Source organism: Cebidichthys violaceus, unplaced genomic scaffold (assembly GCF_023349555.1).
Source record: "Cebidichthys violaceus isolate CVI_PGR_0920_01 unplaced genomic scaffold, fCebVio1.0.p SCAF_1, whole genome shotgun sequence".
Classification (NCBI taxonomy): domain Eukaryota; kingdom Metazoa; phylum Chordata; class Actinopteri; order Perciformes; family Stichaeidae; genus Cebidichthys; species Cebidichthys violaceus.
In genome coordinates this window covers 2,770,198-2,790,467 of record NW_027176262.1, presented here as the reverse complement: position 1 = coordinate 2,790,467, position 20,270 = coordinate 2,770,198, and the positions used below count along the sequence as shown (strand labels likewise).

General features: G+C 44.4%; 1 protein-coding gene across 1 annotated transcript; it reads left to right on the top strand.

Moving 5' to 3' along the window:
- Nucleotides 1-3,863: 3,863 nt before the first annotated feature.
- On the top strand, nucleotides 3,864-17,872 carry alp3 (alkaline phosphatase 3). The gene is made up of 11 exons (XM_068706161.1): nucleotides 3,864-3,984; nucleotides 5,800-5,916; nucleotides 6,252-6,367; nucleotides 7,208-7,382; nucleotides 8,721-8,893; nucleotides 9,004-9,144; nucleotides 10,078-10,147; nucleotides 11,438-11,572; nucleotides 14,146-14,337; nucleotides 16,654-16,770; nucleotides 17,246-17,872. The coding sequence occupies exons 1-11, from the start codon at nucleotides 3,915-3,917 to the stop codon at nucleotides 17,554-17,556; spliced, it is 1,617 nt and encodes a 538-aa protein (XP_068562262.1). The 5' UTR covers nucleotides 3,864-3,914; the 3' UTR covers nucleotides 17,557-17,872.
- Nucleotides 17,873-20,270: the final 2,398 nt, after the last annotated feature.

Sequence of the window (20,270 nt, the reverse complement as noted above, 5' to 3'; positions counted from 1 at the left end):
TACCTAAGATATCCCAACGCAAAACACTTCTACTAAACTCTTCCTGTGTCCAAACTACATACTAATTCATAAGTTTGTGACCAAATTAAAGAAAAGGTCCATATGCATATACTAGGTCCTATATCATGACGTATATTCCTTAGCATTGTTTGATTGTAGAATATTGTGTGTGTGTGTGTGTGTATATATCACTGCACATATAACAATATACGCTTTATGATTTATTTTTCACGAGTCACTTATGTTCTGCAGTCCAAGTCTCTTTTCTTGCCTCTTAGCAGGTCTTCAACACGAGTCCACCCAGACACCAAAAACAGAGGCTCTCACTTAGTTTATCTGGACTTTAAAGTTCTGCTACAGGACCCAAATAAGACTGAATCTGTTACTTATATAAATATGTTATATGCTTGTTTCTATAAGCAGTCTAACTTAGCTGTAGTGAGTCTAAAAATATTGGAATCGGCGTATGAAAGTCCAAATATTTATACATGTTCAGTTGTAGAAAAACAAAACAAAAATCCTCAATTTAACGTCGGAGAGACGTCTTCAGTCTCTTCCTCTCGCCTCGAGTTGGGCTTCAGTAGTCGCCGTCCTAAATACACTAGAGGGGGCCATTGTACTGTATATATATATAGTTGTAATACTCACATTCAGTATAGCAGTAGGTTTTCAAGCATGTACATCTGAAATAATTTCTCCCCCCAAAAAAAACATTAAGTTAAGATAGTAATTCATAGCTTTTCATATTGGAAACTCGGTACAAACATTTGTGTGAAAACATAAAATAAAAATGTTCTTTCGTCAAACAATTTCATCAAGTAAAAATGTCTGTCCCATCTTCAGAGTTTGACGTCTGTCACTTGCTTAATATCCGTGTTTTATTTCTGCGTCTGCTTATTGATTCATGTCTCTAATCGTTTCTGATGTGTGTGTGTGTGTGTGTGTGTGTGTGTTGTGTTTGCCACTCCTTGTCTCCTCGGCGTGTTCCTCCCTTCGTCCCTCGTTCCCTCATCGACCCCGCTGACCTGCCGCTGCCTCCTCAGGTAGAGATATCGTCTTTTCTGGCCTCGCTCAAAGCACGTGTTTTTGGAGATACGGTTCATTTCGGAGTTTGTGCGTTTCATCGTGAACGTGTGGTCTGCATGCTGCCGCCAGTTTGTTAACCTCCAGTGGTGGTCGGCTCCCTTTTCAACAGTATTTACCCTCTTTGGTGAGGACGCAGACTGAGCGCTATTTGCTTACTGTGAGAATATGGAAAATTCAGTGTTGTGAGTGTAGGACCAACATATAACAGCACTTCCTCTGAGAGACGCTCTCTTTCTGGCTGGATGAAGATCTCCCCTCGTCTCCCTCCCTCCCCCCCCCCTCTCCCCCCCTCTCCCCGTCTCACAGGATTTACCCCGGAGGTCAGTGATAAAGCTCAGCTGCCGACACCTCTCTGCCCTGACCTCAGCATCCACATCCTCAGCAGCAGCAGACCCAAACACGGAGCACACACACACTGAAAAGAGTCCACATTATGTCTTACAGGAGCATTAATGTTGGACGCTCAAAATGCATTCACACACTTATATAAATATATAGCATATGTACATATTTAATTTTTTGCTTTATACATGGTGCACAGGCCTAAGTGTGTTGTATTTATATGAATTAATCATCGTGTCCTCCATACAACAGTTCTTATGATATCCTACGAAAAAGTCCTACAAAAGCAGTCAGTTTTTTGCTCGTTAAGTGCATAACGACCTTTCAAAATAAAGGTCCGTCTTCACAGGAAACACAGTTAGGTGTAACCTTTATGTCGTCGTCTTTCTTCTCCTAATGTTATTTGATATGCTCTCACATTAAGGTGACGGATTCCCATTTTGGAAAATGCATTAAATTAACCTCCTGAGCCCCGAGTCCTCTGGCTGAGGCCTCTGCTTCCAAAAAAAAAATGATATGCCCTGAAATGAAAAGAGTGTATCTCTGCAACCACACGGTCCTTCTGAATAATCCTGGTATCATAATACAGGTAACACTTGTGAGATGTCTGCAGGTGTGTCAGCATCAATGCACATGTTATTGGGTGTAAATCAATGTGGAACACTGCATTAATAAAAGATCTCTGCCGTACAAAAAACATTGTTCACTTTTAGAGTCATTATCCATTTTGAATTAAATGTTAATTAAAGAACTTTAGAGGTGCTGCTAGGCAGATTTTGTTAGCTTACGTTAGCTGTTTCCCTGTTAACTCTTTATGCTAAGCTAACCGACTGCTGGAGTTAAGCTCCAAATTTAGCGCACCGACATGACAGTGGAGAAGAAAGTATAGAACGAAAAATGGTCCGAACCAATTATTCTTATTTTGTCTACTTATTTTATCACAATACATTCATACTTATTATATTCTTGTAACAATAAAATAGTCCATTTTTGTTATTTTATGACTCACGGCTAAGTGTGTGTGTGTGTGTGTGTGTGTGTGTGTGTGTGTGTGTGTGTGTGTGTGTGTGTGTGTGTGTGTGTGTGTGTGTGTGTGTGTGTGTGTAGGCTACAGTCAAGTGATGAGCTCACAATCACACCTACATGAATCATAACACTGCAGCAGATGGCAGCGGGTGTGTGTGTGTGTCTGTGTGTGTCTATGTGTGTGTGTGTGTCTGTGTGTGTCTGTGTGTGTCCGAACCACGTGAGTGTGGTCTTGTCTTCTTCACCGGCTTTAAAGACAACATGTCCGTCGGGTTGGACCTTCACCAGAAGTACTCGGATGATGATCTGAGTTCTCTACGTAAAAGTAGGCCTTTTTAAAAGGGTCGGCATGAAAAGTAAAGGTATTCATCAGAAGACAAACATTCCCCAGCTCATTCACGGGGTTTAACCCATTTTGCATCTCAACAAATTACCCCTCGTCATCAGTGGCCCGTCTATAATTAGTGACCTCGTTGGGAACATTAAGGGATCAAATCGTCTCTAATGAATGTCCCCATTAGCAGTGTGTGACGCACGGTACCTGTTGAATAAGAGGGACAACGCTCTGTCTCTCTCTCTCTGTCTGTCTGTCTCTGTCTCTCTCTCTCTCTCCCTGTCTCTATCTCTCTCTCTGTCTCTCTGTCTCTCTCTCTCTCTCTCTCTCTCTCTCTCTCTCTCTCTCTTTTGCACCGGTTGCCACGCTACCTTTTTATATTCCGTCACTGCCAGCGATGGACAACTTTTGGACGAGCGATCGAACGGCAACGTGATTGCCGATTTACAAATACTCCCCTCTGGCTGTAATGTATTCATTGGAAAATAGATGGACGAGAGTGTTTTGTGCCGTTCGGCTCAGTCCCAGCGGGAGTGTGTGTCTTTTCTCACTTACACAACAATGTGTGTGTGTGTGTGTGTGTGTGTGTGTGTGTGTGTGTGTGTGTGTGTGTGTGTGTGTGTGTCCACCGCTGCACTATCTGTCAGGTACAGTCCATTTATGATTGCAAATCTCTCACACACACACATACACATATTTTCCACAGCTGTTTGGCACATTCACTATCATCCCTTTGATCTTTAGCAGTGCCATAAATACTGCCCTTAATAAGCGTTTCATCAGTACAGCTGTAACAACTGTTAGTTATTCATTCGTTCTTAGTTTTAAACTGTTGGTCAAATACTGTTCACTGGATCAAACCCAACAGAATCACAGAATCACAGCTCATGTATCATTGTACACATGCAGCTATATATATATATATATGTGTGTGTGTATTTGTATACTCTTTGTAGTTTCAACGCAGCCTTTTAGTCGGAGGTCATTAACGGCCCCGAGGGCCATAATGCGTTTACGACACGCCGTTGAAGATGATTGACAGCTGGTGTGATTGGAGCGTTGTTTCAGTGGGAGAGGTGATCTTTGGGGGGAAAAGGTTCAGAAGGTAACGCTGTGAACGCGAACCATGGAGTTGACGAGAGTCGTCGTCCCGGCTCTCTTTCTGCTGCTGGCGTTTGGATCGTCCGGAGCCAAAGGTAAGAAAAGACACAATAGAAGAAGAACCAGAACCAGAACCAGATCTGCTTCTTGTGGACTAGTCAGTCTTTATGGTCTTTATTATTCTTCAGCTTCTTCTTCTTCTTCTTCTGGACTTTTACTTTTTTGTGAGGTTTCAACATTCTCACACATTGTTCTGGAAACTTTAGTCAAACTTCATCACGTTTATCTTTCATACTTTTTATACTCAAACCCCAAAATGCCACCCATCTGTGAACCTTGTCATCTCCACTTCACCCCCTTCGACCTCATTCATACTTTACGTTCTCCCTTTAAACCGTCATCCACTCATTGTGCTTCATCATATTAGTACCACTTCTTTCACATCATTCATCTTCTTAATCTCGGGTCACATTTTTACACTCTGTGTTTCTGTCTCGTTAACACTTCGACTGCTTTCGCCCTGTTACACGCTGACTGACACTTGAGCAGAGCTTTCCTCCGCCAGTGGTGTTCCTGGCTCTCTGTCCTACAAAAAAAGACGAGGGGTTTGTTTGCCGCATCAGTGAGCCGGTGAAACGGCAAAAAAAAAAAAAATCCATAAAGTTTTTAACCGGCTGTCCGGCCCCCGTCTCCCTAATGGCCCCCCGGTCTCTGTGAGCCTGTCGATAGCGAGCCGGGACTGGGTTTTTGCAGGTCAATCACAAACTTTTCAATGACGTTGCTTACGTCATTGGCGCCGCCGTAGATTGCTCCATGTTGCTGCTGTGAAGTGGTGGATAAATAGTTTTTGAGTGTCACAAACAAAATGGCCTCTTTTCGCCTACAGAATTTGTGAGAGCTGCAATAAATTGATATGGAGATGTGCATCCCTCCAACCGTACACATGTGTACATAAGTAATCAGACGCGGTGGACCCGGTGGACAGGTCCAGGGCTTTAGGTCTCACACTTAATCTGACATTTCCACCGCTTACAGCGCTCTAACTTTAAGTGTTTTCTTGAAAATGTCACCTCCTTTTATCACTAACTCCCCAACTAACAACTTACACTTCATTACACTTCGATGGACGCTTCAAACCTTTTGTTTTTTTTGTCTTTGAACATCAACAACAACTAAAACAAACATGAACCGTCTCCAGCTCTTCTATACCTCGACAGCACACTTCAGCTTTCTTTCAACACTTCCACTTGAACCGCCACTTCGACTTCTTTCAGTGTTTGAATTTTTTTAGATTTTTCCCACTTCAGCTACAACTTCAACCGTAAGTGTTTTCAACTGTAGATTTCCAGCAGTGAAGGTACACAAACAGTCAACAGCACATGTATCCTTCTGCTGACACACAAACCTTCAGATCACACATCTCTCCTCCGCTTCCACCTTTCCTTTCATCCTTTACTCGTTTTGCGAGAGGCCTTTCCAAACTTTTTTACCGAATCGGCGCACTCGGTCCTATCACCACTATCGGCGTTTACTGCTTGTTAGTGGAGCGCTGCATCAAACCACCTGTTACAGCACAGGGTGATGTACTTGAGCAGATAAGAGGGCATGCGTGGGAGGCTTGACAGCTGGAAAAACATGCTAATACACACATTTGAAACCCAGAGGGCCTGAACAAAGATCAGTGGAGTGTTTTGTTTTTTTATTCCCGCTCACATTGATCTCTGCAGGCTCTCTGACTCTCTCTATCCGTCACGTTTGTGCTTTAATCTGCAGCTTTTTGCTCTGCAGTTACTCATCTTTTGGTTATTACGCTGCAAAACTAAATCTTTTGGTTATTACGCCGCAAAGCTAAAACCACATAAAAAAAATACACGATTTACACAAGTCTGATCTGTGTGCTCGGGTTATAGTCGAGGAGGAGAACCCGGAGTTCTGGAGGTCACAGGCCCGGAAGACTTTGCAGTCGGCGCTGGACAGGAAGCTCAACACCAATGCGGCCAAGAACATCCTGTTCTTCCTCGGAGATGGTGAGTTTCACGACGTATTGACGTCTTTGGCTGAAATCAGGAATTACATTCTGACCTACTCTTTTTTTTTTTTGGTCGAGCATTTTGGGCATTTTCACTAATGTGCAGCGTAACCAAAAAAAAAAGTGAGGTGTAAGGTGAGGCTTTGATCCTTAAAGCAGGAAAACACTACAGAGAAGACGGTTCAATCAAAGCAGAGGAAGTTAGGAGTTTATCTTGTGTGTGTGTGTGTGTGTGTGTGTGTGTGTGTGTGTGTGTGTGTGTGTGTGTGTGTGCGTATGTATGTGTGTGTGTGTGTGTGTGTGTGTGTGTGTGTGTGTGTGTGTGTGCATCAGGTATGGGAATCACAACCATCACGGCGGCCCGTATCCTCAAGGGACAGCTGGAGAACCAGACGGGAGAGGAGACGGTGATGACCATGGACACCTTCCCCAATGTGGGACTGGCTAAGGTACACACACACACACACACACACACACACACACGGATGAATGGACAGATGTAGAGCTACCGGCACACAGATATGTGAATGCAGCCTGTGGCCGTGTGAGAGGTGTAGTTCTACGTAAATTATATTAAATTATGCATTCCGTACTTTTAAGAGTTTCGCAAGAATAACGTATAAGCTTAGATGTTCTCCTCAACTCGTGCACTGATGCGTAAACGCACGTGAGAGTGCACGTGTGGGGTCTCGGAGTAGCCGTTGCATTATGCAGCACATGCCATAGTGTGTGATTAGTGACAGCCTCCATGCATTCAATAGAAAGGTTACTGCAATACTAAGTCAAATACATCTCTGCACACACACTCCTATCCATGCAAAGAAGCAATACTTTTAATGTTAGTTCAACAGGAGTTTTAACAAGATAAAACAAGATGTCACTGGAAAGATCCGGCCATAAATGAAACAGTTTATGTGCAAATTAAGAGTAAGTGTTTGAAAGTTCATGTTTAAAAGATTCATTGTTACGGCTCCAGTTCCTTGATAGATTACAACCCTGTAATTGTTTCTTTTTGTTACAGTTAATGCGACATTTGCTAATTTCTTCATACATTACATTTCTTCTGTTTTGTGTTATTATTTTCTGCTGCAGGAGTCATTTTTCCACACGGAAAAACAGAGAAGTTGTAGTTAATTTTGTCCAACACTATATTCTATTTAGGCTCGTCTGTGTGTGTGTGTGTGTGTGTGTGTGTGTGTGTGTGTGTGTGTGTGTGTGTGTGTGTGTGTGTGTGTGTGTGTGTGCGTGCGTGCGTGCGTGCGTGCGTGCGTGCGTGTGTGTGTGTGTAGACCTACAGCGTGGACTTCCAGATTGCAGACAGTGCAGCCACGGCCACGGCGTACCTGTGTGGAGTGAAAACCAACCTGAACACCATCGGAGTCACGGCGGCGGCTCGCAACGGAGTCTGCAAGACGCAGAAGGGCAACGAGGTCACGTCCATCCTGAAGTGGGCCAAAGACGCCGGTGAGACTCGAGCATCGTTATGGAACGCACCCCGACGCTATGTGAGACTATGACGATGATGACGATGACGATGATGATGCTCTAATACGACGGTTGGATCAGACGATCGAGGTCACAGAAGCTGACGTAAACTCCCTGAAACCAGGACAACACAAGATCAATACAGGCTGAAACATCACACACACACACACACACACACACACACACACACACACACACAACTCAAGGTCCACTTACTAGATTCCTCTCAGGGCTTTCATCGTGTGGCCTTCTTCAGCAGAAGGTGTCGACTAAGAATCCGTTTCTCGTTTTTCGGGGAGCAGGGCTGCCGTGTCGCACTTCAGAGAGACAAAACCCCCTCAGGTCTCAGCAGAACCCGGGTTTTTTTTTTTTTTTTTTTTTTTTTTACCGCTGAGCGCCGAGCCCCGTCAGAGCGGTTATTACATGGTTGTTACACGGGCCACCGGGGGAAGCTGGGAGCAACAGCAGCCTGCAGGTTATACTGCAGAGGAATGTGATGCACAGGGAAGCACCTTGACTCTTATCGTGTCCCCGTGTTATCAAAGGCCATAAATATCTCATAACACACGCACACACACACACACACACACACACACACACACACACACACACACGGCGTGCCCTGGCCTTGACCCCTGCACAGCACTCACGTGTGTGAATGTTTGTTCATTTAAGGTCTTTGTTGTCATAAAAACACACAAATTTAGTTTATCTTTTTGGAATTTTCTTAAATCTTTGCTTCTTTTAAGCTGAAATAAACTCTATTAAAGTGACGATCCTTAAGATTTCTGTCCTGGTTGATTTAGATTCTCCATTTTGTGAATGTGAGAATGTGTCTCATCTTATATAATGTAATCTTCTATAGTGTTGGGACGATTAACAGTCTGCATAATATGGACAAAGGGTCTTCTGAAGCAGTTTAAAGCCCCGTCTTCAAGTTGTACATTCATTTTATAGATGTGTATAGATTTTGCAGTAAAGTGAGACAATCCCGTAAAAAATTGGTGCAGTGTGGCTTCCAGCCCGTTCATCTCCGTGTCCCTGCAGTGTGTTTTTACACTGCCACTGGGGGGCTTTAAGGGGGGATTAATATTGGACATCAAGGTGGTTAAAGAATATTTACTACCCCACAACGAATCTGCAGAGGGTTGAGAACGTCTCTGATTAACGGATCGACCATTTCACATTCGGCCTGAAAGCTGTTCGTGTGTTATTATTACTACTACTACACCAGCCTGCAGCAGAGTTTATATTTTGCCGATACACACACACACACACACACACACACACATTAATGCATGAAATACAATCTCGTAGGCAAGTCTGTCGGCGTTGTGACGACCACGCGGGTGCAGCACGCCACCCCGGCGACCAGCTACGCCCACAGCGCCAGCAGGAAGTGGTACAGTGACGCCGACATGCCCGACTCCGCCAAGAGGGACGGCTGCACCGACATCGCCTCGCAGCTCCTCAAGAACACCGACATAGACGTGAGGTCCTCCGTAACGCCGATCGGTCTCACGCCGATGGCTTGCAACACACATCACGTGTTATATATATATATATATATATATGTGTGTGTTTGTGTGTGTGTGTGCAGGTGATCATCGGTGGTGGTAGGAAGTACATGACCCCTAGGGGCACTAAGGACCCGGAGTACCCCAGGGACTACGCCTCCAGGGGCAAACGAAGAGACGGGCGCAACCTCATCGACGAGTGGCGGAGCATGAAGGCTGGAAAGGTAACTCGTCTTCAATCGGACACGGCGAACAAGGAAGGAGACACTTCGCTATAGCAACGGCGTGCGGGAGAACTCTCAGACAAGGGGGAGGTTGCAAAAACGACAAAATAATGTAAATTGGACGCCATTACACTTAAGAACAAGTACACTTGGCTGTATACACTGTATATATCGTCACGTCCGCCTACCTCTCCTATATATTTATTTGACACCCATTGCACTACTACTTTTTATATGCATATTATATGTATGTATGTATGTACATAGTAGTCTAATATTTACAGTAATTCACTGTTTTGTTCAGCTCTGTTGTCTATTTCTGCACACTGAGAGTCAAATTCCTTGTACATTTACACGTATTTTGGCTTTTAAAGCTGATTCTGAATCAATAAATCCTTTTTCTATTATTAAAGGGTCAATTCACCCAAATTTCCTTCCATTTACCTCCATTTTTATTCGTGTTGAAGCAGAATGTCTCTAGGTTGATATCCCAAATCGTCAAATTTTGTCAATCCTGTTTTGTTTTTTTAAATCTTTACATGCAAAGATGCTTCCAATAGCCTGCAATTAATGTAATATACTGAAAATACATTACACTTTTAAATGCACATACATTGTTGAAAACATTTCCATGCAAACACTCAATAAAAGGAGCTTTTTTTGCCTCTTAAATCACAAAGGAATACATCCCATATCTGTACTGAATGTGATCAGCTTGCAGACTGACAGTGGGCCTACAGAGTGTAGCAGCTGTAATTAGCCACAGATTGGTTTAACGTTAACGCATCACGTCTACACTGTCGGGTGAGGAAACTGCCTTTGAGCACAACGTACTGGAACGTACGGCAAAGAAAAGCTTATTCGGTTGACTCACGACGAGCGCCAATACTTTCTCCTCCCACTCAGTGTGTGAATGTTTGTGTCCTGACACAGGTAGCCCACTACGTGTGGAATAAAACTGATTTCAACGCTGTCGACCCTGAAAAGACGGACTACCTCATGGGTGAGTTTTTCTTATTTTTATGTTTCCCATGGCCGCCTTGAGCTTTTTTATCCAGCAGAGCATTCCCTTGAAGAACTCACACATCAGCGGCGTCCTTGGTTCACCCACCAGCTTTGCTCATTTCATCTCGTATTAGTGGTGTCAGCCTCGAATGTTTTACCTCGAAACTACTGCACCTGACCTGCATATAATGTTTTCAAGGAGCAAAAACACTCACAGTGTGCGTCATGTATCAAATCTGTGGTCAGTACAAAGTTGTGTTTACTGCAACAGACATGATATCGTAATTATTTTCATGTTATTATGATCGCTGAATGTTGGAAGGTATCAAACTACCAGCAGCTCTGAAACTCACTAGTTAACAAAAGTGGTTTGTTTAATCAAGTTTTTTTTACATATTGTACACAAATGCTAAGCTAAGCTAACTGGCTGGCTGCTGGATCCAGCTTCATATTTATGGTACAGACCATAAGAAGTGGGCGTAGTCATCGTGACGTCACCCGTTGGTTTGTGGACTGATGTTTTACGACAGTCGCCATGTTGTTGTTTTTTGCAACCAATGAACAGGAAGTGACCATATTTGGACGGTAGAGGAGTGACGTAGCGACGCCGTATACGTCTCTGGTAGAGACCTGTCAATCCCAAGGTAGCCCCGCCCCTAAAGCATCCCCTGCTTTCTGGTCTGTTTGACTCTAAATGGAGCATAATGTACTAAATGAACATCATGCTGTATTGAAGAAGACTGTAAACTAGAGATTGAGACCATAAACTCATGTTTACAATGTTTACTGAGGGAATAAATCAAGAGAGAAGTAGAGTCATTTTAGACTAGACTTCTATACAACCAGAGGAGTCGCCCCCTGGTGGACACTAGAGAGAATGCAGCTTTAAGACATGAAGCATCAGCTTCACTCTTCAGAACCGGAGGCAAAGAAATGAAAATGGCCGAGCTCCAAGTGTAAACCCACTTGTGTCCAAATGTTCAAACCACGGTATTTCCTCTTTGCATCCACCTCTTCCCGTATAGATTTTAAAAGGTATTCTGTGGAGTTCTTTGTGATTCAGTCATCGTGCTTTTTCCGGACTGAGTGCTCACTTTGCTGCTGTAGAGACTTTGTATTTCAGCCTCTCACTGTGGTTCATCACTTCCTGTGTGCTGAAAATAGCAGTAATAGTAGGAGGAAGATGGGACTTTCCTTCCTGCTGCGCCTCCACTGTAGGCTGATAAAACTGACATACTGTATTTTTATTTATTTTTTTTACATAAAAATGATTTTGGTCTTCCCCCAGCTCTGTTTGAACCCGGTGATATGCGCTTCGAGGCGGAAAGGGACCCAAACATGGACCCGTCCATCGTGGAGACCACAGAAAAGGCCATCCGCATCCTCCAGAAAAACCCTAAAGGCTTCTTCCTGCTAGTGGAGGGTGAGGACAACTGCGTCGCCAACCTTCCCAACACCCATCAATTAATCCGTCAAAGGTTGGATAATGAAATCCCCGGAGAGAAAAGCCCTCACGTGGCTGGCCTCGGTGGATCGATGGAATCATTGATCACAAACGGGTCCCCGCGTGGCAATTAAACGCTGGTAATTGTTGTGGTTTGACTAAAACATCAATATGTGTTTACATTTATATTATGGCGACTTCGGCCCTGATGTTGAGTTTTAACGGTAGTTCTGTATCCACCACGTCGGAGAACAGCGTGTGCCTGCAGTGGATCAGGTGACTTGACATCGATTCTGCATACAGCTCGATGAGTTTGCCGCAGTGTGTGTGCTACAGCGGAGTGTGGTTGGCTGACGGGTTTCTGTTCCACACGGCTGCCTCGCCGGCCTCCTCATCCATCTCTCCCTTTTTAATCTGAGGCAGCCGCCTGGGGACTCCGTGGTGCTACCGAGTGTCTTCACAATGACTTTAAAATAACAGGCAAATGTATAAATAGAAGCGGGCATATGGTGCACCCAATCACTCGACAGCTCGCCGAGACCGCAACTTATTAACCGGAGTTTACTTCACTTTTCGAAACGGCTGGTGGGAGAGGACAGGAGAGGAAGAATGTGCTGAAGTAAAAAAACAAAACAAATGGCAACAAAATAACATTGACTTTATCTGAAGTTCTCTGCTGGAGGAAGTGGGTCCCCTTTCCCAATTTATGTTTTATTCCAAGAGATAATTTGAATAACAAAAAAAGTTGTCTGCTCACGTCTAACAAATGTAAAATCTGATACTTTACAGGCTTGGCAAGTTATTCAAATTACAGTTCACTATCCTCCCTCAGCGATTTATCACAATTTTCCAAAAAGTCCAATCCCAAGTCATCAAGTACGAGTTAGTCTCAAGTCAAGAGTCAAGAAATGAAAGACATGTTGGTGACAAGTCTCAAGTCGCGAGTTATGAGAGGCGAGTCAAGTCGCAAGTCGTTGATGGCAAGTTTTAGTCAAGTAAAAACAGATACAAATCAAAGTAGCTCTCAAGTCACCTGAGACAAGTCAGAGTCAACTTTCAAGTCAAAGAAAAGTCCTAAGTCATTGTAGAAGAGTCAAAGAAAAGTATCAAGTTATTGTAGAAGAGTCAAAGAAAAGTATCAAGTTATTGTAGAAGAGTCAAAAAAAAGTATTAAGTCATTGTAGAAGAGTCAAAGAAAAGTCTTAAGTCATTGTCGAAGAGTCAAAGAAAAGTCTTAAGTCATTGTAGAAGAGTCAAAGAAAAGTCTTAAGTCATTGTCGAAGAGTCAAAGAAAAGTCTTAAGTCATTGTAGAAGAGTCAAAGAAAAGTCTAAAGTCATTGTAGAAGAGTCAAAGAAAAGTCCTAAGTCATTGTAGAAGAGTCAAAGAAAAGTCTTGAGTCATTGTAGGAGAGTCAAAGAAAAGTCCTAAGTCATTGTAGAAGAGTCAAAGAAAATTCTTAAGTCATTAAGAATCTTATTAGAAGAGTCAAAGAGAAGTCTTAAGTCATTGTAGAAGAGTCAAAGAAAAGTCCTAAGTCATTGTAGAAGAGTCAAAGAAAATCCTTAAGTCATTGTAGAAGAGTCAAAGAAAAGACTTAAGTCACTGTAGAAGACTCAAAGAAAAGTCCTAAATCATTGTAGAAGAGTCACAGAAAAGCCTTAAGTCATTCAAGATTAGTTGGAGTTATTCTACTTCCGTGTCATAGTTGAGTCTTTGTCATCATTGTCGCCAAAATCATTGGAGACGAGTCAAAGGCCAGTCGCAAGTCATTCACGACAAATTTGGGTTTGGTGTCAAGTAAAAAGATACAAATCAAATTAAGTTATACAAGACAAGTCTGAGTCAAGACTTGAATAATCTGAGACAAGTCTGACTCAAATAATTCAAGGCATGTTGGAGACAAATTTCAAGTTGAGACAAGTCAGAGTCAACTCAACAAGTCAAAGTCAAGTCATTCGAGACAAATCAATCAAAGTCAATTATCAAGTAAATAGCTACCAATCAAATGAGGTGTCAAATAATTTGAGAAAAGTCCAAGGCTAGTTTTGAGTAATTAGGGACAAGTCTGAATCAAGTCCAAGTCAGTTTCAGACATGTCCAAGTCGAGACTAAACTAACACAGGACAAGCTAGCTGATGAACATATTGGAGCATTTAGAGCCAGATACTTTCCTTTAGGAGGAGGTAGAGAGAAAACAGAGCTAAAAGGACGATGGATGTTGGACTCATATGTGTCAAATAAGACACAGTTATTTTAATGTACAGGACTAACAATTACATATTAACAATGTGTGGCAATGAAAGGCCTGTCTCTCGTTTTCTTATTTGTTCTTCAATGTTCGATGGTGACTTCAAGTCCACTTTCTTTTACTTCTGAATAAAATATTTCTTTGTATTAATGAGTCAGCCTAATTATATTCGAATGAATGGGAAAAATTAATGAGTGCTTTCTGGTTTAATTAAACTGTCACCGTTAAATTATCCAAAACCACTTCCCAGAATCCAATACTTCACCCCCCCCCCACTAACCCCTCCATCTCTCTGTGGCCAGGCGGGCGTATTGACCAGGCTCACCACGCCGGCCGGGCCTCCATGGCGCTCCACGAGACGGTCGCCTTCGACTACGCCATCGCCAAGGGCCTTGAACTCACCAAAGAGCACGAAACTCTCAGCATCGTGATGGCTGACCACTCCCACCCCGTCACCTTCAATGGATACCCATTTCGAGGGCAGAGCATTCTGGGTAATTATGAACTGAATTTCCTATATTCTGTTCTTTCCTTCCTTAAAAAAAAAGAAAAAGTGCCACAGGCGTTTGAAATCAGCTCACTTATTTTACGTTTTGCACATGACAAGACAGTTTTCCTCTCTTGCCTCCATCCTTGCCTCCTTCCATCCACCCCCCTCCAGGTGTGTTTATTTGCCATGACAATAGACACCCCGAGGTGGCATTTTGCGCTTGTTGTTGTGTGTCTTTGTGTGTGTGTGTGTGTGTGTGTGTGTGTGACGCCTCTCAGTGCTCTGCCTGCTTCCCATCAGATTCGGTGTGCCTCCGCCACCAGCAGCTTGACATTTCCTCTGCTTTCTCTCCTCTGCAATTACAGCCCGGGTAAACACATATAGCCGGCGGCCTTTCTATTTCAGTCCCTCGCTTTCGTCCTCGTCTCTCTCCCCTCCCGCCTGTCTCTGACCATCGACGTCGACGCCTCCCTCCGACTTTATTCCCCTCCGAGTTCTCCTCGCTCCGTCGGCCCTTCTCGCCTGTTGATTTCGTCTCTTTATCGACCCCCTCGCTTACTCCTCACCTCCATTCGCTCTCCCTCCTTTTCATCCCGGTGGGGTAAAACTTGAGATGATCCAGTTTGCCGCCCGTATCCAAACACCTTCAGGGTTCTGAAATTAAAACTGTTGAATGTTTTAAAGACGTGGGACTACCAGACTCACTTTTAAGACCCATGTGGAACATCCATTAAGCAAAATGAAAGTCAAAATTTAATTTTCTCCTCTGCTAGTCCAAAGACTTATGTACAAGCTTCAATTCTGTCTACGCTCGACTGTGGTGATATGCAGCTATGTATTGTGGGGAATTTGATGTGTATTGAGTGTCTGTGAGGGGGGGTTTGAGGAATGTGCCAGGAGCGGGGGAAGGATACCGTTGTTGTTGCTGGGTGAGGTTTCTACCCAGAACAACAGTCACGATATTCAATCCATTGGTTTCATTGTCTGTTTGGCTCGGGACGAAAAATCCAAAAGGACCACTATTGGTGGACGGTAGGGGATGGATCCAACAAACAGGACTTTCAACCAGAAGACCGGTGTTTGACACCGTGTTTGTGGTTTTGTCGCCTAAACCTACCTTCTGTTTTTAACATGAAGTCGTTCCGAGCGACACAAAAAAAAAATTGGCAATTATTGTCCCGGTACACGAAACCAATACAAGATTACATTTCGTGACTTTTTCACGAACTTCCGTTGCCGTTGTTAAATTCACGCTTGTCCCTCCTCCCTAAAGCCTCTTGACTCACAGGTGACGCATGTCTCACTCACCATCGCACCTCCTATGAAAGGGTGGGATGGTCCTCCTTCACAAAAAGAAGGGAGCAGCACTTGCACTTGTAAATATTTGTTTCTTAACAGAGGAAAGAAACGTGTTTACCTCTTACTGTAGCTTTAAAGATAGTCTGGATGTGTTCTGTGGTTCTATTTGAGATCCATTTCTCAGATCAACACTGATGTTGGAGGAGCTGGTTGTGCCACACAGAGTTCCTGCTCATTACATTGCTATTGTGAAAGGGAAATATAGGCTAAGCCTTCTGGGATGTCTGCACCCTGAAAGGCTTTGATATGGACAGGGTAATTACAAAACTACTTGGTGGTGTAATTATTGTTTCCAGGTCTCTCCTAAACGCTGTATTTGTTACCCCCCTTACTTCATGTAGGTCTTCCAAGTTTTCCATTGGATTTACACTGGAATTTATCACCTGATATAAAGCGATACCCTGGATTTTAGGGTCTCCTAAAGGCTTCAAAGTTCCATCCTGTCCAGGAAAGCAATCCTCGGGAAAAAATTCCATTTTGGCTCGAAAAATATTCACTTTTAAAGATTCAGCCCACATCCCCCTCTGCATCAGCCTTCAGAACTCTGCATCGATCGAGCACTTGTGTTATGTTGTGCTGTTCCCAGCTTGCCTCACTCTCTTTCCGGTCATATCCTTATTTTACCCCTCCTTCCTCCTCTCCTCCTCCTCCTCCTCCTCCTCCTCCTCCCTCTTCCTCCTCCTCCTCCTCCTCCTCCTCTCAGCAGTGCAGCAGTGATTAATGTGCTTGTGAAACTCTGAGCTCTTCATCAGCGGGGAGACTCGCCAGGCTAATGGCTCATCTGGAGAGAAACACTCAACAAGCTCTAGACCTCCTGCAGCCCCCTGGGGATTGTGTGTGTGTGTGTGTGTGTGTGTGTGTGTGTGTGTGTGTGTGTGTGTTTAGCACTTCAGCAAAGAGAAGAAGCAGAAAAATACATCTTAAAAAGGTAAATGTTTGATGCTCTTTCTGGATTCTGCAGGTAAATCTCCGCTGTGGGCCTCGGACGTGCTTCCTTACACCACGCTGATGTACGGCAACGGACCCGGACACAAAATCGCCAACGGCACGCGACCGGACATCCGCGACGTCGACACGAGTGAGACGCTTCACGCCTGTCGCCTCTTCGTTTTTTCCCCTCTCGAGAACGTCACGGACGTCCACATCCCCTGAGCGGTTAACGCTCGGCAATTCAGAGTTCCGTTTTTCCGAGGACACAAAGGAAAGCTGGAGACACACATGCAGGATAAACGACAACTGGAATGACCTTTATATTTTCACCCTTCCGTGTTTTGGATCCATGTCCCGTATTACAGCGTGACCTTTCCTCATAATATAATCAGTTGTACTTTCTCTCTCGCTGACATTCTTTCTAATTTAATTAGCTTTATTTTCTTTATAAACCAAGAAAGACAACAGATAGGAGTCTTCCAGTCAGAACAAATACTGAAAGTAGTATTCAAAATATCCCTAAAATGTTGAGTCGCGCTTCCGTTAAAGCTGCAATTTTGTTTGGCCACCAGGGGGCAGCGCAAACCAGTTGTGAACACGTCTCTCTCTCTCTCTCCTTCCAGAGGCTAAAGACTACGTCCAGCTGGCCGCCGTCCCCACAAAGTCGGCCACCCACAGCGGGGAGGACGTGGCGGTGCTCGCCCGCGGGCCCATGGCCCACCTCTTCCAGGGCGTCAATGAGCAGAACTACATCGCCCACGCCATGGCCTACGCCGCCTGCGTGGGCTCCGACCTCCGGCACTGCCAGGGCCACACCGAGGCCCCCGCGGTCCAGAGCACCGTGGACAACGGAGCCGGGGCGGCCGGCGGCGGCGGCGGTGGCGGCTCGGTCGCTCTGCTCAGTGCTCTGCTGGCGCTTAGAGTGCTGATGTAAGGTCCCGTAGTGGAAGCCTGTTGATGTCTCGCTCCACTTGACACATCTGGGGAGGTCGGAGGTCCCGGGAGGGGTGAGCGGGGATTAGCTCAGAGATGCTTCAGCAGGATGTGGACCCTTCAAAACCAGGGTTCTGCTGCCCCGACCGCATCTTGTTAAACCAGTGAGAATCAGAAACTAAGAAATATTTCTTGAAATTCAGAATACAGTGATTGTTTGAGTCTAGATGAAATCGATAAGAACCCATCTAATGTGGATGAATCTTGTTTTTACTTATGGAATCCCTGTCAGATCAATAAAGCAGTCCTCGAAGAGAGAGAGAGAGTTGCTCTTTTATCAACTGATTAATACATAATAACAATGTAAATATCATGTACTTCATACAATATATAATAAATAGTTCCAGTTGGTAACTTCACCTAAAATCTTTTTCTTTACAGATGTTTTTTGAATAGAGATGTGAGCTTCAGAGGTGGGTTTGTGTTTATTTTGGAGAGTCAGACTCTCTAGTTTTTGTCTCCTCGTGCTAAACTAAGCTAATCTCCTGTTAGCTTCATATTTAGCGCTCACATGAGAGCGCCATCGCTCTCCTCATCTGACTCTCCAGACATAAGCACATCTCCTCAGAATGTAAAAGTATTTCCTTTAAGCTCCGTTCGTATTTACGATTTGAAACATGAACCTACAATAAGTCTGTTCGTCCCCCGGCTTCACACGTGTGTATATATATATATATATAATCAGATACAACGCGTCAGAGCGTATTTATACTACTACATTACCTCTTTATCTTTGCTCTGTGAAACCAATATCGATATCGTCTCGGCCAATGAGAACCCAGTCTGTGAGAGCTAACGATCTTCCAACCTTTGATACAAGATGAGCGTAAAAAAGAGGATTTTTCATTCCTTTGATTCTCTCCAATATCCGCAGTGCTAATTGAAGTTGGCGGGGGACTGTCGACCCTCCTTTAATAATGAGAACGTATTTAAAGAGCACCTATTTTTATCTGTAGGGTGACAGATTGTAGTAATTATTGTGGACATCTGTTGGGGGGGGGGGGGTTTGTTAAACCTCCGTGTGCTCATTTAGTCCTGGTTTCAGGTGATCTCATCTCATCACGTCTTCCACAGCTTGAGAGGAGGCGCAGGTGTGAAGGGTGATCTCTTGACGTTGGTGGGGGAGGAAACACGGAACGCCCGACTCCTTTGACTCAAATTAAAACAATTTGTTTTGTCAAATTTGATCATCACATTTTATGAAACTATTGAAATTAAAAGCAAGTGTTTAATAGGTCAGAAAGGGTTTGGAGGATGAGGTTCTTAATTACATCCTTCTAATTATCTCTGGATGGAACAAAGGTCCACCACCACCTCCACCACCACCTCCTGCTCCATCACAGCACTCACGTCCCACACTTGCTGCCTCTCCCGAGGGGACAGGAAGTGTCCTCCCGCCTGCTGGAGACAGCAGTCTGGGTCAAAGCACCCGTCACTCTCTTTTCTCCTCCCCTGTTCTTCACCTCTCCGCTGCCGTTCGTCCTCATTTTCCTTTTTTTTCCCGTAGAGGTTCTTCCTCCATCGCGACCTCCTTCTGCAGTCTCTGCACCAGCAGCGGGTCCTTCTCGTGCCGCTGATGGCTCACGTTAGGTTCAGGATCTGCTCCCGTGTCTTGTTCCGCTGCCCTGCACCAGAACTTTGATTCCTTTAGTGATTGAGCAGAAGGACGGATGCTGCAGGAGCTTTCCTGTAGAGCTTCAGAGCAAACGTGTCACTCCTGGAATCCGTTTGTAACCGACTGAGATCCAGTTGAACTCATGCTGCTGTTCCACTCTCATCTCACCGGCTTCATCATCAGGTGGACTTTGGTTATAGGACTATAAGACTGGGCTGATGAAGACTGTGAAGTGCGGTTGAAAGCTCCAGAAAAAACTAAAGGTTGTGGTCAAATTCAGTCGGAGATGAACTTGAATCAACGGCTTGTTTTGTAAATGAAATGCAAAAAAATGAGGAGCATGTAAAGCAATTATCTGTAAAACAAACAAAGCATCTTCACCACAACTGTCATACATGTACCTCATAATATACATTATTATAATATGCATATATTAACCCTTATGAGCTCATGTATCTTTTACTAAATATATAAATATAATATATATTACAGGACATTTGGACATTTGATGGGCTATTTATGCTCATCTTTTTGGTTTGGATTATTTGTCTTTCAAATGGACCTTTTTTAAACATATCTTTCCTTTATTATTTCATGCACCTTGTTCCGTTGCCCTCGTGAGATCAGGAGCTGTGAAGGTTGCGGTTATGCAGCCTGAAACACTGCGTGTCCTGCGGGGCTCTGGTAGTAGCATCCCCCTCGCGTTCATGCACAGCACACACACACACACACACACACACACACACACACACACACACACACACACACACACACAGCCACGCGCCCCTCAGCTTTGTAGCCACTGTACACCGAACTGTACTGCGCAACAGGCTCTGCGCGCTCCCGCTGCTGCCCGTAGTGCATCATTCCTTCCGGTGGCGCTAGAGCACCAGAGAAAAGCGCCATGTGGTGCGGAGAGGAGAGGGGGGGGGGGGGGGCGGATCGGGCTCCGTGGAGCTCTGTGGCTTTTGCCGCAACTTCCATGTGTTATGAAATAGAAGTTGGGTGCGCATTGCAGGAGGAAGGAGGAAGCACGGAGG